This window comes from Gigantopelta aegis, chromosome 6 (genome assembly GCF_016097555.1).
Source record: "Gigantopelta aegis isolate Gae_Host chromosome 6, Gae_host_genome, whole genome shotgun sequence".
In the NCBI taxonomy this organism is placed as follows: Eukaryota; Metazoa; Mollusca; class Gastropoda; order Neomphalida; family Peltospiridae; genus Gigantopelta; species Gigantopelta aegis.
The window spans coordinates 34,207,100-34,226,349 of NC_054704.1; the positions used below are offsets into that span (position 1 = coordinate 34,207,100).

A 19,250-nucleotide genomic window follows, 5' to 3' on the forward strand; every position below is an offset into this window, starting at 1 on the left:
TACGGGTTTAAGTCATGTCCCCTCCCCCATTTAAAAAAAAAACAAATTTACTAAAAGCAGGAAATGGTTTTTGACCCTTGAACCTCCCCTCCCCCAGCACATCCACCTGATTTTACCTTAACTATCTCTTGTCATGTACAGTATATTCCATGCCATTTAAAAAAAAGAAAATCCCCACATTTTGGAAAAAAACTATAAAAACCCTTCACCAACTAAACATTTTTTAATATGGCCTAGCTCCTTCAGTGTCAAATGTGGTGGAGTGTTGTATACTACTCAAAAGAATTTAAGGGTCAGACGATATTTTCGACATTATTTTCTGAATGTCAGTTATATTAGCTAGACCATAATGTCACGCATGGTATTGTTCCATTTTGACGAAAGTGGGTCTAAGCAACCCATAAATGAATTAAAATCCACTGTCATTGACACTGTCGACTAGTTCTAATGGCGAAAACATGCTTACATTTGCACGTAAATTAGGGCGAAAGAGAAAGGTCTGCTAAGTGCCCATAACTTGCTTTTTCACAAAGCGTTTCATTTGCATGCTTTGCACGTGTATTCCATGTTCCCAATGCTGAATTTACGTATAATTGGAGCTTGCGTTCGTGTATGGTGCACACTCCAAATTCGACAATGGTACGACTTCAACTGACTATCGAAGATCGAGGAAGGGCTATTGCTTGGCTTCAGGATGGCAATACGCAAAGAAATGTTGCTCTGAGACTTGGTGTCAGTCAGAGTGTCGTTGGCCGACTGTGGCAACGGTACCAAGCAACGAATTCTGTTCGAAATCGTCCACGTTCGGGAAGACCCCGAAGCACTACAAATAGAGAGGACCGCTACATCACCAATATGGCTCTACGTCAACGCACAACCACTGCACGCCGATTACGTGACAATCTGCGGACGGCGACTGGAACTCGAGTGTCTGATCAAACCATACGCAATCGTCTGAGAGCCAGTAATCTACGCTGCCGTCGCCAGGCTGTTCGACCGCCACTCCTACCACGTCACAGAACGGCCAGACGTCACTGGTGCACGCTTCATCTGCAGTGGCAACGTGTTCAGTGGGGTCGAGTGATGTTCACTGATGAGTCCAGGTTTAGTCTCCAGTTCAACGACAGTCGGGTTCGTGTCTACAGACGTCCTGGGGAGTGCTTCGCTGACGTTAACGTTAGACAACGTTACCGGTTCGGTGGTGGCAGTGTCATGGTGTGGGGCGGCATCTCTATCCACCACAGGACCACCCTCTATGTGGTGGATGGCAATCTGAGTGGAATCTGCTATCTGAATGAGATTATCCGGTCGTTGGTTCTCCCAGGCCTTCAGCAGAATGGCGGCGGGGCAGTTCTGCAGGATGACAATGCCAGACCCCACCGTGCCAGGGTGGTAACGGACTTTCTCAGACAACAAGGTATCGCCAGGATGGATTGGCCAGCATATTCGCCTGACTTGGCCCCAATAGAGACGCTTGGGACGAATTAGGCAGGAGAGTTCGGGATAACTATGCCCCTCCGGCCAACCTTCATGATCTGGGTCAACTTCTTATGGCAGAGTGGCAGGCCATTCCCCAAGAGTTCTTCAGACGTCTGATCAACAGCATGAGGCAACGATGTGTCGAGTGTATTCGCGCCAGGGGTGGATTCACACACTATTAAACGAATGTTCTAATGTGTAAAATCCATGTTTGACAACCTTCAACTTTGACAGCATGTCATGTGACTTTCTTGTATACAGTGACGTTTATTTGTGGGTTTTTGTAAATATGGAACAATAAATAAAAAATTTGGTGTAGTTTACATCATCAATCTAATACACTCTGAAACTTATTTGATTATAAATGTTTGACCCTTAAATTCTTTTGAGTAGTATATAAGAAATTTATATTCACAGACATGCAAATATTTAAATTATATGACTCAGGAACTGTAAACAATTTAATTGCTGCATGCATGTCATAGCCATTAAAAATGATCCATACACCTGTACACGGGACAGTTCCTACCCACTTGATTTACATACATGTTACTTTTGTGAAGATCAGGGCCGGATATAGCTCAATGGGAAAACACTCCCTTGATGCATGGACGGTCTAGCATTAATCCCCGTCGGTGGGCCCATTGGGCTATTTTTCGCTCTAGCCAGTGCACCACGACTGGTATATCAAAGGCCATGTTATGTACTATCCTGTCTGTGGGATGGTGCATTTAAAAGATCCCTTGCTACTAATGGAAAAATGTAGCAGATTTCATCTCTATGACTGTGTCAAAATGGCCATATGTTTGACACCCATTAGCCGATGATTAATAAATCAATGTGCTCTAGTGGTGTCGTTAAACAAAAACAAACTTTGTGAAGATCATATTAGACATTTTAAAACATTTCTTACTTAATGACAGTATAATTTTCTTTCATATTTTCAAATGATGATATTGAAATTATGGGAGGGGGAGTGCTTTTACGTTTTTGTTTTTTGACTTACTTCATTTAACTTTGATCTGAAGTAAAGGCTTTGTTGTATTTGTTTGGTTTTAATATCCTAGAGCAGTCCATTAAAGAGAGGATGTTTGTTTTTATGAACCCCTTGATAGCGGCTTAAGACAGATGTCCACACTTACTGAGGGTCATGGCAACTTCTGTTTTCATTCATCCAGTAATTGTCTTCTGTAAAAGGTACAGTTTGGTCTCCACAGCTGAATGACCTCTGATCCAGACTGTTTTCATTGGCCCAGGTGTTGTACATTGTGGGGTAATGAGAGGTCAGCTTCTGAACCATGAGTGTGTTGTAGTTTAAATCGATCTTGCAACCAAAATGTTCAAACCATGGATAGATATTTCTCAAATTTTCCTTCCCGTTAATTTCTTTCAGTTTATTTGATTCTTTTACAGTCTTTAAAACATGATGACATGACCAATACACAGTGTATCAAATTAATTATTTTCTTGTATGTTTCATTTTTGAAATTTTTGAATTCAGAATGAAAAATTATTTTGAACTGTTGTAAAAATATAAACAAATTCTAGGTTGTTGAATAATGTGACATATGCATATATGTATCCTTCAATAAGTGATTATATATACCGGTACAATGTGTGCACTAAGCTGTGTATACAGGTACATGTGTAGATGTCGACAGCACAGTAAACTGCCTTGTGGATCAACATAATTTGTTACTGTTAGCTTAATGCTAGGGATTGGCAACTGGTTAAAACATACATATTGCATATATACATATACAAGAATAGCTTGTGTGGGATAAGGGGTTTCTCAATTTGTAGTTCAAGAAAATGGATGTTTGTTGAATGACACATTTTAAACAGAGAGAGATATTGAGGGAGGAAACCTTCTGTTGCCACTTCATGGACTACTCTTTTCAATTAGCAGCAAGGGATCTTTTATATGCACCATCCCATAGACAGGATAGCACATACCACAGCCTTTGTACCAGTCGTGATGCACGCTAGAGCGAGAAATAGCCCAATGGGCCCACTGATGGGGCTCGATCCACGACCTCGCTAAGAGAGAGTGAGAGAGAGAGAGTGAGAGAAAGTAAGAGAGAGAGAAAGTAAGAGAGAAAGTAAGAGAGAGAGAAAAAGTAAGAGAGAGAGAGAGAATGAGAGAGAGAGAAGGGGAATTGATGGATGGGGAAGGAAGGTTTAATTATACCAAAAAAGTATAAAACTACATGTATTCTCCATTATAAATCAAATCCTGCTATAGAATTAACAACCGAATCAGTACCTAGTATATATATATAATGAAGAATTATACGAGGTCAAGAAGCTGTAGTCAAGTCAGGTACATAAAATTTATTTAATTATAAGCAAGCCATGTCCCATCCATCAAATTTCACTCTGTTTGCCCCAGTAATTTGAAGGTCTTTTCAGCTTTGATTAATCCTTCGAGTCTGCCTGCCGTTTGCTGAAGGTGGACTTGTTGTTTTTCAGAAGACGGCTAAAAGCTTGGTCGATACCTGGATTTTAGGTCTTAAGACAACTGTGGCTTCAGCTGCAGTTTGCTCATGGTAACCCAACAGCTGTGCTCCTGTCAACTGACAAACGGCTTCTGGTGAATGTTTGCTTTATAAAATTACATGATGTTATTACTGGTCATTTGTCAGTCCAGCAGGTATGTGTGAGCTTGTTAATGGTCATTTAATCACCTGAATAATGCATGAAGGTTTTTGCTTCTCTGTGTACAAGTAGCTTAAAGTGGCTTGAAATAGAAACCATTGAAATGTACCTGCTGGTAGTTCACCACATCATGTACATGTGTTAGTACTGCTGGATATATGTAACTTTGTTTTAAAAACAGTGCACTTGTTTTAGTTAAATGTGGTTTATTCAGATAATTGTTTAATTTTTGTAAAAATATTTTTATTACATACATATGTTTCTTGAAATTGAATCTATTCAATGTAACAATAATATATGCATTATATGCTTACCAGATGTAGACATCTGCAAATACATACGTGTACATGTATACATTTTTAATGGTGTATTGAAATTGTGACAGCCATATTGCTTTTCTGAAAAAATCGGTCTTGCGTTGCCCAGATAGATACCTATTGTACTTGTATATAGTAGTATTAACAGTATACAGTCAAACCTGATCTAGCAACCACCTGTATTAAGCAGCTATATTTTTATTCTTTCAAACCATCTAATACTATAGAAAGTTGTAAAAAGGCAAGTTTCTGATACTTTCTTTGTGGCTGCTAAACACAGGTTTGACCATACATTGTATATAACATGATAATTTACATTTATTTATTTATTTATTTATTTATTTATTTATTTAACTGACACATGGCTGTATTTGTTTTTAAAACACTGGTAATTTCATTTAATTTAACTGTCAAGTTTATAGTTCCTGTTTCCAGGTTACAACCTTGTAAATGCAAATCACATTTAGTCTCAATTTATACTTCCAGTCAAAGCTGTTGTTGATAAAGACATTATTCCATCCAGAATTAATTGTAAAGTTTTTAAAACACTTTGACTTCTATACAAAGTTTTAAAATATACTTACCTTGATTTTATGTATTATATTATACTTTTCCCCCACAGCTCCTTACACTGTGGTTTTACATGAATATATATAAATGATATTTCCATATACTTACCATTTGTGACACCCAATAGCCGATGCAGATGTGCTGGGGTGTCGTTAAACATTCATTCATTCATTCATTCATTCATTCATTCATTCATTCATTCATTCATAAAATAGGCAGTTAGGCAGGACATGCGTACAGTAAACACGTATATATATGTAAAATAGCCCTAGATGGGATGCTTGTTTTATAAAATTCAAATTATAGTGCTGGATATATGAATGGATGGATGGATGGATGGATTGTTTGGGTGGATGTCAAGCAAATTTTCATACCATGGATAAAGTAAAATTAGCATTCATGCATACCTGCATCTGTCAAAGATCGAGGTCATACGATAAATATGTGACAGGCAAGACACATTGCACTGTAGTGAACTTGTGTAGAATATTGATAACATAACTGACTATATTTATGTCAACATTGATTTTGTTGTGATAAATACAGTGGTGAAATCTTGCTTTGTTGGTATAGAGAACTTGCTTAAAGGTGCTTGTGTGATAGGATTGAACCGAACCTCCTTAGTGGATATATGGTCTGATAGTTTCTGATTGAAAACATATTTTATTGCATATAACACATACACATAAGTTATCCAACTTAGAATCCCCTAATCTCCTAATTACAGTGAAACCTCTCAAGACCGGACCCTCTGTAAACCGGAATTCCCTCAAAACCGAATGTCTTACTGAGTTCCTTTTTAAAAACCAGGACAGAACTTAACCTCTCCAAACTGGATCTCTTAAAATGAGACATTTATCTTAGTCCCAATTTTTTTTAGCCTGTTTCAATCAATGAACCATGACTGGTATATCAAATGCCTTGGTATGTGCTGTCTTCTTAATGTGAAAGTGCTTGTAAAAGATCCGTGACTGCTAATGAAAAAAATGTAGCAGGTTTCCTCTCTAAGATTATATGTAAAAATTACCAAATGTTTGACATTCAGTAGCAGATGATCAATAAATAAATGTGCTCAGCTGTAATGGTGTTGTTAAATAAAACAAACGTTAACTTTGATAACAAGTACATAACCATGGTGTTGTGTGAGTACATGTATAAATCAATATATTAAATGGATATTAATTTTTATTTTATTATTATTTTATAAGTGTTTATACATTTGTATTTGCTTTGTAAATACTTACATACATATAATCAATAACACTGTATGTAAAGTAAAATTAAGTAACGACTGTTGGTAATTAACAATAATCAATACAGTTATTTTCAAGTAGAATCACGAACTTTTTGTTTGTTTTCTCACACCCTTTATTCACAGTGTCATAACACAAACATTGCATTTTGTGTGCAGTATCGTTTAGTCACATCTAGTTACGTGGTTTCTACCCAGCCGGAAACGGCTTTTCATTGATAGACTGTCGTGGCCGCTATTCCTGCGTGATTTATCGATATTGGCGGTAAACGTCTTTTGTTTGGCTTTTCACACAAGTGTTTGCAGTGTGTACAATGAACATATGCTGAAACAACGAAATCATTATTCTCTGTTTGGCGTTTAGGATGGACGGAGAGTTTTATGTTTGTCGTTAGTTGGAAGCCACATTCTCAAGTGCCATTAATTTTAAGTACCGTTGGAGCTGGGTTTCCTAAAATAAACTGGTTGAAAGTTAAATTTAAACATCTATATAATATAAATGATATTAATATCTTATGTTGAAGATGCTATAAAGAGCACCAAATGTAATGATTATGCACCTATGTATAATGAACAGTGTCACCACCAATAAGGGTACCCTGTACCTAATATAACTAATGCCTGTCTATAATGAACAGTGACATCAACAATTTAGATATATGTTAAACATTGGCATAAGGGCACTCTGTACCTAGTGTAACAACCACCTGTCTATAATGAACAGTGACATCAACAATTTAGATATATGTTAAACATTGGCATAAGGGCACTCTGTACCTAGTGTAACAACCACCTGTCTATAATGAACAGTGACATCAACAATTTAGATATATGTTAAACATTGGCATAAGGGCACTCTGTACCTAGTGTAACAACCACCTGTGACTATAATGGCATAACAGTACCTAGTGACATCAACAATTTAGATATATGTTAAACATTGGCATAAGGGCACTCTGTACCTAGTGTAACAACCACCTGTCAATTTAGATAATGAACAGTGACATCAACAACCTGTCTTTAGATATATGTTAAACATTGGCATAAGGGCACTCTGTACCTAGTGTAACAACCACCTGTCTATAATGAACAGTGACATCAACAATTTAGATATATGTTAAACATTGGCATAAGGGCACTCTGTACCTAGTGTAACAACCACCTGTCTATAATGAACAGTGACATCAACAATTTAGATATATGTTAAACATTGGCATAAGGGCAGCCTGTACCTAGTGTAACAACCACCTGTCTATAATGAACAGTGACATCAACAATTTAGATATATGTTAAACATTGGCATAAGGGCAGCCTGTACCTAATAAAACAACCACCTGTTGAACAGTGACATCCATAGTATTAATTTTATATGTTCATTTACCATAAAGAACATCCTCTACAGTAGCCAGACACCCAATAGCCGATGTATTACTGTGCTGGGGTGTAATTAAACAATCTTCCTTTCATTCATTCTTTCATTCTAAAGTCCCTGTCGGTGGGGCCCATTGGGCTATTTCTCACTCCAGCCAGGGTACCACGACTGGTATATCAAAGGCCATGGTATGTGTTATCCTGTCTGTGGGATGGTGCATATAAAAGATCCCCCTCACTGATAATCGAAAAAGAGTAGCTCATGAAGTGGCGACAGCGGGTTTCCTCTGTCAGTATCTATGTGGTCCTTAACCATATGTCCAATGCCATATAACTGTAAATAAAAATGTGTTGAGTGCATTGTTAAATAAAACATTTAATTTCATCCTAAAGTAACCACCTCCATGTTTCTAGCTGATATCTAGAGCATCAGTTCAATGCGGTGTGCTGTAAATTGCATCTAATACAGAGTGTATATACTTACCTCTGTCTAACAGGTATATCCCTTTTCATACATCCAGTATTGTATACATTTTAACTCTGTATTGCTATAAGGGGTGGGACGTAGCCCAGTGGTAAAGCACTCGCCAGATGCACGGTCGGTGTGGGATCAATCCCTGTCGGTGGGCCCATTGAGCTATTTCTAGTTCCAACCAATACACCATGACTGATATATGAACGGTCGTGGTATGTGCTATCCTGTCTGTGGGATGGTGCATATACAAGATCCCTTGCTGCTAATCGAAAAGAGAAGCCCATGAATTAGCGACAATGGGTTTCCTTTCTCAATATCTGTGTGGTCTTTCACCATATGTCTGACGCCATATAACCGTAAATAAAATGTGTCGAGTGTGTCATTAAATAAAATATTTCTTTCATTCTTGTATTGCTATAAGAGACACCTGTCCATAAAGACCACATGCCATAAGTTCCCATGGATGGACTGTGTAGGAAGGCACTGTCCTACTACAATGTAATGATCATTGATAAGACCGGAAACAAATGTTTGCATATCATGGTCTTTTGTGTGTTACATGTGGGACATTAGTTGTAATGGAAAGGTAATCATTAATTTTTCCTACTTGGACAAATAGTACATGTTTGAGTTAGCATTGTGAAATTACCCATTAAAAACACCAGGCATCATATACAATTAATGTATGTACATGTACATGTGTATTGGTGTTTGAAGAGTGTGTGGGGGGAAGTATGGGAGCTAGGGACACTGTCCTTCCAAGTTTGAAGCCAAGGTAGTCATAATATGTGCTTAATCCCAACCCCCCTCCAGTTGAAAGGTGTATTAATAGTTCCCTAGTTACTGACATTTTTAGATGTCTTTACAGATCTATCTCAACGTAAATGTTTTTATTAATTGCTCTCCTAACTTAGATTATGGGGAGCTATTACTGTCTAAACCAAATAACTTCTGGCTGGGTCAAAGTTCGAGGTGCACCCATCTTTTGATAGAGAAGTTAACACCACAAGTCCTGTGATTGGTGATAAATGTGAGTGTGTTAGTTGTAAAACAAATTAGTTTTATTCGGACATAAAATGTATGCAATTTTGTTTCATTTAGTACCTCTGTATCAAGTAGCCAAGTGCTTGAAAGATGTATGGGGTACCTGTAATAAAAAGTATATGCTACCTGTTATCTCTGAAATTAACAGCTTGACTCCCAGTTTTGTTTTATTCACTTTAAGGGTGAGGGGTGGTAGTATTTATATATGTGGTGTTTATGTCGATTGTTGTCCATGGGATTTCATTTGGTAGTAATAGTATACACTCTATAGGGGCGGTAGTATTTATATATGTGGTGTTTATGTCGATTGTTGTCCATGGGATTTCATTTGGTAGTAATAGTATACACTCTATAGGGGCGGTAGTATTTATATATGTGGTGTTTATGTCGATTGTTGTCCATGGGATTTCATTTGGTAGTAATAGTATAAACTCTATAGGGGCGGTAGTATTTATATATGTGGTGTTTATGTCGATTGTTGTCCATGGGATTTCATTTGGTAGTAATAGTATACACTCTATAGGGGCGGTAGTATTTATATATGTGGTGTTTATGTCGATTGTTGTCCATGGGATTTCATTTGGTAGTAATAGTATAAACTCTATAGGGGCAGTAGTATTTATATATGTGGTGTTTATGTCGATTGTTGTCCATGGGATTTCATTTGGTAGTAATAGTATAAACTCTATAGGGGCGGTAGTATTTATATATGTGGTGTTTATGTCGATTGTTGTCCATGGGATTTCATTTGGTAGTAATAGTATACACTCTATAGGGGCGGTAGTATTTATATATGTGGTGTTTATGTCGATTGTTGTCCATGGGATTTCATTTGGTAGTAATAGTATACACTCTAAGGGGCGGTAGTATTTATATATGTGGTGTTTATGTCGATTGTTGTCCATGGGATTTCATTTGGTAGTAATAGTATACACTCTATAGGGGCGGTAGTATTTATATATGTGGTGTTTATGTCGATTGTTGTCCATGGGATTTCATTTGGTAGTAATAGTATACACTCTAAGGGGCGGTAGTATTTATATATGTGGTGTTTATGTCGATTGTTGTCCATGGGATTTCATTTGGTAGTAATAGTATACACTCTATAGGGGCGGTAGTATTTATATATGTGGTGTTTATGTCTATTGTTGTCCATGGGATTTCATTTGGTAGTAATAATATACACTCTATAGGGGCGGTAGTATTTATATATGTGGTGTTTATGTCAATTGTTGTCCATGGGATTTCATTTGGTAGTAATAATATACACTCTATAGGGGCGGTAGTATTTATATATGTGGTGTTTATGTCAATTGTTGTCCATGGGATTTCATTTGGTAGTAATAATATACACTCTATAGGGGCAGGCGGGATGTAGCCCAGTGGTAAAGCATTCGCTTCATGTGCGATTGGTTTAGGATTGATCCTCGTCAGTGGACCTATTGGGTTATTTCTTGTTCCAGCCAGTGCTCTACAACTGGTGTAAAAAAGGCCGTGGTATGTACTATCCTGTCTGTGGGATGGTGCATATAAAAGATCCCTTGCTGCTAATCGACAAGAGTAGCCCATGAATTAGCGACAATGGGTTTCCTTTCTCAATATCTGTGTGGTCCTTAACCATATGTCTGACGCCATATAACCATAAATAAAATGTGTTGTGTTGCTCGTTAAATAAAACATTTCCTTTCTTGTACACTATAGATATTACCATATTGTTACCTTCATAAAAATTCACATGCCAAAGGGAGCTAAAAATTACTCTCCTTTGACTCATCTTAGAGTGACGGGGAACGAGAATGAGAGCTCACGTTAAACATGCCATTGGTATGTTCCATATTATGGACATGAGAGGAAGGAAATTGTTGTTAAAGACTGAGTCCCATAAGTCTTCTCTTGATGCCTCCAAAACACTGAATGGATCTTCAAAGCACTGACCTGGAAACAGGGTATCATTAAAAGGCAAATATGGAGATGGATTTCCACTCGGGGGAAAGAATTGACTAAGAAATGTCTAAATTGGATTAATTTGCATATATCATCCTCTTTCACCTTGAGGGAAAGCTTGGGACTATTGAACAAAATCCCAATATAATCCAATTACCAGAGGTTTTTGTATTCTTGTAGGCCACTCGGTCAATACGGTACTAGTCAATTGCTAATATTTGTCAATGGCAAACACAAATATGTTTACAGGTTTGATAATATTGCAGTTATCAACTTGTAAATACATGTAGTCAACCCTGTGTATAATAGACATTCCAGTGACCAACCAATAATCATGTCGTTAAATTCAGACAGAATATATTCAGTCAAAACTCAGCCTCTGCTAAGCAGCCATCAAAGAGTTGTAAAATAATATGGCTTCTTAAAATATGTGCCTACCCGGTACTTAATACAGGTCAGTGTTTTCTATTAGGTGAGAACAGTAGAAAATTGGTGAGAACAGTAATTGTAATGTCGCCTTAAGACACGGTAATATTTATAAAAAAAAATTCAGGTGGCCTTTTGAGCAGGTTTTACTGTATAGTCATATATTAACATTGGATACATTCACACATGCATGCAATCTCACACACATACATGCATTCATGCATGCACACATATGCTTATGCACACATATGCTTATGCACACACACATTTACACACGCACACAAATACACACAAGACACAAATACATGCATACACACACACATGTATGCTGCTGCAGTGTTCGACAAATGCTTGAGAAAGTCATTAACCATTACCACAGCTTTGGCTAGTGCCTTACATATTATAGTACTACAGTTGATAATTTACACTATCCCAGACCAAAATTCACTTGCGAGGACCGAGGGACCACGGAATAAACTAATAATTACACTAAGGATGTAACTCATGTGACATTTCAGTGATCTGAACACATGACTGACAGATGGCAGGACTCAAACTGAAATATTTTTCACCCACAGTATTTTAAAAACAAATTGCTGTAGGTGAAACGGTCCACGGACTTCAATTTGAAGCCTGCCTATGGCATGTTTTTAGAAGGCGACTTTTTGCAGCAAATAAATATGACTGAAATGTTATTTTGCTACATGTAGACATATCTCAAATGTACAAATGTTTATTAAATACTGGCTTATAATGTACACCACATATATTAATTTTTCTGTTGTTGAGGAGTTTTACCAACGGCAGTCATTTTTATTCAGTGGCATAAAATTACTGTTCATGATACTCCTGACCCATGGCATTTATATCTCAATGTTGGCAATTGTCGCCAGTGCCATCGTTAAGTTCGAGCCCTGAGATGGACTTCTAGTATAACATGAGTTTGCTGTCAGACCTTTCTGTGACAACTTTCGAAGTAAATTACCCCAAAAGTCACCTTAATGACAGATACAAATACATACATCTAAACACTATAATAGAGATGAAAGAAGCTGATATGAAGTGCCCTTTAATTATATAATGTGCAGATAAGCTGTAATTGATTTAAACTGCTAACATAACCTGTCACGGGCATGGTTCATTAATTTTGTTAGTAGTCCACTACTAGTCCAAATGGAGGAGACTATATGTTTTGTCTTCATCTTTCAATCTGTCTGTCTGTCCATCTGTCTGTCTGTCTGTCTGTCTTTCCATCTTTATGTCTGTCCATCTGTCTGTCTGTCTGTCTGTCTTTCCATCTTTATGTCTGTCCATCTGTCTGTCTGTCTGTCTGTCTTTCCATCTTTATGTCTGTCCATCTGTCTGTCTGTCTGTCTGTCTGTCTTTCCATCTTTATGTCTGTCCATCTGTCTGTCTGTCTGTCTGTCTTTCCATCTTTATGTCTGTCCATCTGTCTGTCTGTCTGTCTTTCCATCTTTATGTCTGTCCATCTGTCTGTCTGTCTGTCTGTCTTTCCATCTTTATGTCTGTCCATCTGTCTGTCTGTCTGTCTGTCTGTCTTTCCATCTTTATGTCTGTCCATCTGTCTGTCTGTCTGTCTGTCTGTCTTTCCATCTTTATGTCTGTCCATCTGTCTGTCTGTCTGTCTGTCTTTCCATCTTTATGTCTGTCTGTCTGTCTGTCTGTCTGTCTGTCTGTCTTTCCATCTTTATGTCTTTCCATCTGTCTGTCTGTCTGTCTGTCTGTCTTTCCATCTTTATGTCTGTCCATCTGTCTGTCTGTCTGTCCATCTGTCTGTCGGTCTGTCCCACATATAATGCACATGGCTTTCTTTTGCAATGTCTCACTTAAGATATAATTATAGCTTTATCATGTAGTTAGATCAAGTTTGACTTTCATGTGGATTTACCTATTTTTGATAGAGTTGTGGTCCTTGAACTTAGGAGATATGAAAATTTGTCAGGCCTGGTATGGAACATGTAATTGCTTTAGCAGTACTCTCAGAATGCTTATTTGTATTTATTAAAAAAAATATTTACATGGATACATGCGAGAATGGCACAGATATGATAAGCAATATTTTTGCAATAGTCACCACATCCATAAAATGAAATGATTGATGGATTATTTTTAACAGAACTACCACCCATAAACATTTAACAAAGACAAAAACATTTTCGGGTGGCTTTTATCCCTACTTGTTCTTTTCTGGAATATTCCTGGAAAACAAAACGTTATTTTCAATTTATTTTGATTACTACTATTGTGATTGTACATGTACAAACTCTACAGACATAAATTATTTAGTTTTTAGTTTTGGTTTCAGAACAAATATCTAGAAAGACTGAGTTATTCTCCAGTTTTTTTGTGTTTTTATTTTATTTTAAATTTTTGTTGTTGTTTAATACACAATGTCATAATGTTGTTTAAATCATGAAAGAAATATATTTAGTGTTAATATTTTTGTTATTTCCAGGACTGCACACCGCCATGTTATGATATGAGCTGAGTGCCGGCTCGTGGTGCATGGTTCCTGGAAAACAGGATGGGACCAACATGGCCTGGTGTCTGTGGACGAGGGATGAAGGGTCTGGTGGTGAGGCTAATTCTCATCATGTTGATCAGCAGCAAGCTCACATCAGTCGAAGGTCAGTGTAACTGCTATTTAAATGTATCTATACTTATGCTTTTAAAAGTTATAGGCAGACAGTGCACCACTACTGGTATATCAGAGGTCGTGGTATGTGCTATCCTGTCTGTGGGATGGTGCATATAAAAGATCCCTTGCTACTAATGGAAAAATGCGGGTTTCCTCTCTAAGACTGTCAAAATTACCATATGTTTGATATCCAATAGCCGATGATTAATAAATCAATGTACATAAAAATTATTGTGAGGTAAAATCCAGTTTGGGCTATTATACAAACATTTGGACAACCAGAAACACAATAGATATACAGAGATTGATTGATGTTCTAACCAAGAAAATGTATTTAATATGTAATTTTAGTCACTAAAAACGGTCTATTTGTTGAAAGCATGTTACAATGGCAACAAACTCAGGATAGTCTGTTTAAAAACTAAATTACTGAATATGTGACAATATGTGATTAAAACTTTAAAACCCCCATGTGATTATAAGGTTATTTACAGCTGAATCTGTAGTTGTAAATAACCTTATAATCACATGGGTTTTTAAAGTTTTAATCAGTAAATTTAGCATTTCATGATTTTGTAACAAACAAAGCAATTTAAAAACCGGTTGTAGTAAAAGCTGGCAGATGGGAATTCAATCTTGAAAATATATACTGACATCCAAAAGAAACTACAAGGCTTGAAATTGTATTATAGAAAACCAACAAACAGTATGGGGAAATACGAAAATATCATGAAGTTCAACATCTAACGTCACAATGCACTTCATGATACATGCAAAGTGTTTGTATAGTGGTTTCTAAATTGGTTCTTTTCGATTAGCAACAATATTTATTAAATTATTAAAATTTTATATATGTAAAATTTCTTTTGGACATCAGTATATTAACTAAATTACTGGGTTGATGTTTACAATCAAAACAACGGCTATTTCTTTTAATCTTAATCTGTTGGTGCATGTTCAGAAATATGTAACAAAAGGGCCTTGTTTGAAAATATTATCAAGCTAGCTGAGATAATTGATGTGGTTTATGTCTGTTCGTGACACCAGTAATTATGTTTCTCCTAGTGGGAAAGGTCATAGCAGAAAGTGACTGTGTTCCAGTGTTTGCCATCTCTACCATCGAGCACATAGGTGGTTGTATACCAAACTGGTTCCTACTAAAAATAAAGTTAATAATGTTAAAAAGTTAAAGCTTGTTTGTTTAATTACCTCACTTGAGCAAATCAATTTATTAATCATCGGCATCAAGGCATCTTTTATATGTACCATACCATAGACAGGGTAGCAAATACCACGGCCTTTGAAATACCAGTTGTGATACAATGGCTGAAACGAGAAATAGCCCAATGGGCCCATCGACAGGGATCAATCCTAAAATGATCATGCATCAGTCGAACATTTTACTAATGGGCTACACCCCACCCCTTTAATACTTGTAAATAAAACTGATCCATATAAACATCATATTAACTCACTTTTGCAGCCCACATACAAAGTTATTTAAAAATGGCAACACACATTTAATTTTCTGGGATAAAAAGGTGGATTATATCATTGTCACAAATTTTAAAAAGTTAAACAGTTGCATTTAAACAGAATTGTTACCTATGTTGGTTACAATCCTCAAATACATGTCTAACTGTTTAAGTATAAAAGCATATACCAGTATACCTGCATATATGTAAACATATGTATACATGTAAGCTAAGTTTTTGGGGCTTAAATAGTACTTAGTACATGTAATTGTGTGTGATATCTCAGCTTGTCAGTATAATTATGTCATGGTTCAGTGCTCAATGTTAATCTAGCCCACTTATCATCAGTTAACTGCTGGATGCTGTAATATAATTGTTATTGTTGCATGTTGTAATATAATTATTATTGCATGATGTAATATAATGGTTATTGTAGCACTAATTTTAATGGCAGACTAATTTAAGGACTTGTGTAAACATTTACCCCCCACTTAATTATTTATCAGTTAAATTATCCATGTATTTGTGCTTCTAATTCTGTATTCAGGACTTTATCTAATTGTATATTTGTTCATGTATAACACCAATTTTAACAGCTACATATTTGAGTAATTCAAAGACTTATGCCAGTTAGACAAATTAAATTACCCATGTACACATGCTTCTAATTCCGTACTCAGTACTTTATCTAATTGTATATTTGTACGTGTAGGCCTATAACACCAATTTTAATAACTACAAATTTTAGTAATTCAATGACTTATGCCAGTTAGACAAATTAAATTATGCATGCATACATGTGTAGTAATTACTTATGAAGCCATAATAAATGTAGCTAAGTGGTTGAGCTTTCACCTAGGGTGTGATGGTTTGCAGGATCGATCACCATCAATGGACTCTATTTTTACTCATCTGACCCTTGACTCGGGGTACACAGACACCATTGTTTGTTCTGTCCTGTCTGTGGGTCAGTGCGTGTAAAAGATCTCTTGATACTGTTCAAATGGAGTAGTCTGTGTGGCAGCAGTAGGTTTCCTCCCCATATTCTTTGTATCTGTACAATGTAGGGGGCAGATTATTTTATCCTATTTATTTTATTTTGAGTGCTTGCTTGAGGTGCAAGATAAACCACCTTAGTAGATTTATTCAGCTGATTTTTTTTCTTCTCATTTCAACCAGTACACAACGACTGGTAAAATGTTGTGGCATCTGCTTTCCTGTCTGTGGGAAAGTGCATATAAAAGATCCCTTGCTACATTAGGAAAAATGTTGCGGGTTTCCTCTGATGACTACGTGTCAAAATTACCAAATGTTTGTCATCCAATAGCCAATGATTAAGAGATCAATGTGCTCTAGTGGTGTTGTTAAACAAAACAAACTTTAATTGTACTATGTACTATTTCTCCATTTTTCTTGGTCGCCCTATTGTATCTCTCTCTCTCTCTCTCTCTCTCTCTCTCTCTCTCTCTCTCTCTCTCTCTCTCTCTCTCTCTCTCTCTCTCTCTCTCTCTCTCTCCCCCCCACCTAGTGTCAGAATTACTATGATATTATGTTATAGACATTAAATAGTAATTAAACATTAAACAAATACTCCATTTCTTTCCCCTCTTACTCTTTTGAAGTTCTGATGTAATTCCTTAAAAGTACATGTTTTTGTTTTAACAGACAGGCAGTAAAAATGACACAGTTTTGTCTAAACCTACGAGCTCGAAAATCCAATTACACTTGTAATTTCCATTATTCAGATGAAAAAGGTCAAATTATGCTTGTTACTTTCTCAGTCTGGGGCAAGAACTTGAGGCTGTGATTTGGGTCTGTGCACGTGCACAAGAAATAAAGAAAATATTCTGCAAGACTGCCCCTAAGACATAAAGTATAATTGCGATTTGATGAAAATCCAACAAAAATATTGATTTTTATGCTTAAACATAATTACCTCTTGCCGAGATACAGTTTAATACAGACATTAATAGCGGATGTACCTTTGTGTCTTTTCCTGAAACTCATCTGGTGGTTTGAATCCATTGAAAAGTGATTAATTTTGACTTTTTTAATTAAAAAGATCCAAAGGTGTGCCTACAAATTCAAACTCTCACAAAGCTTATTGTTGTGTTTTATTGATGCGTTTTATACTCCCTATCACAATTAATTTCTGCATTCCTTTTTATTTTTTTAGTAAATTTCCTGATTTTTGTTTAACAGTCACTTGAAATTTAGTTTGTTATTTTACAGGCATTGTGTAAAGAAAAAAAAAGCGCCCAAGGCCAGAATGTGTTAATCATTAATTATTTCAGGAATTTAAATAGATAGGCCTGTCATCAACTTGCCAGTCTATATCATTAGGAAATAAATATTGTTTAAATCATTGATTTTTCATGGCTTGAAACCACATGTTACTGAAAAATCCTTTATTACAATTATTAATTGGCAATACCTGTAATTTGAGAAGAAGTGATTGTGATGTATAATGTATGTGTTGGATTAAATTTCAAAATTTGTGGTACCAGGGATTATTGTTGTCAAATGGCTTTGTCATATTTGATAAATTACCATGAATATATCAATTAATTGGAATTTGCATAAAGATGTATTGATTGCAAGAATAATATTCTTATGATTTGACTTGCATGATATAAAATTGTGACAATGGTTTGTGGGATTCTTACTGATTAAATCCTCAAGTTTATACAATATTCATAATTACATTTACATGTTCTGATGAAGGCAGTACCTGTTCCTATTAAATAAATTTGAAAAAAATTCTATGGTTAATTTTGTAGGGAAAATACAATAGCAAATTACTTTAAACTGCTGAGACAAATATCTTTTGTTATTTCTGGAACACATACCTTTATGAAATGTTTTCTTACACTGATTAATATCATTACAAATGCCTATAAACCTCTACTAGGCTAGATTTCAACATGTACATGTAGTTAATCACAAATTTAAGATGTGTTTTCGAGTGCTTTAGAAAGGAATTGTCAGGTAAACAGTGAGTAGTTCAGGGGAAATATCATTTATTATTATTTTTTTTTTAAGTACCTAATAAGTGTACATGTACATGCATTATAATAAAAATTTGGAACACATTTCATTACCAAACAAACCCACCCTTCTTTGTTTCAAGAATATACATAATAACAGTAAAGTGTTTTAACAACTACTCACATAATAAAAATTAATTAAAAAATAAAATAAAAATGTTAGAACAAAGAAATAAACCAAAGTATGTTTTAATTTTTAAAGTTGATTAATTTATTTTTAGGTCGAAGCCGAAACATGCCGAGTCTGACAATGGCATTTGCTTGTGAAAACAGCAAACTTCGTATTAACTGCCCTGAGGGTCACGTGATTCGTATTCTTCTTGCCAACTATGGTCGCTTCAGTATGTCCGTGTGTAATCGGTTTGGAATCACCGAAGGCTGGGACTTGCAGTGCAGATCTCATAGGTCTCTCAATATTGTATCAGAACGGTAAGTCAAATATGTATAGGCTTATTTTATTCTCATTTCATTTGTAGTTATTTTCATACTTATATCCAATTAAAGTTCAAGCATGCTGTCCAGGACAGAGTGTT

At 36.0% G+C, this 19,250-nt stretch overlaps 1 protein-coding gene across 1 annotated transcript in view; it reads left to right on the forward strand.

Annotated features, from left to right (window-relative positions):
• Positions 1-19,250, forward strand: part of LOC121375225 (adhesion G protein-coupled receptor L3-like) — a 90,062-nt gene that overhangs the window by 32,262 nt on the left and 38,550 nt on the right. The window contains exons 2-3 of the mRNA XM_041502543.1: positions 14,013-14,184; positions 18,939-19,146. Of these exons, the coding sequence (XP_041358477.1) occupies positions 14,082-14,184; positions 18,939-19,146 (311 nt within the window). The 5' untranslated portion in view covers positions 14,013-14,081. The remainder of the gene's footprint in view (positions 1-14,012; positions 14,185-18,938; positions 19,147-19,250) is intronic.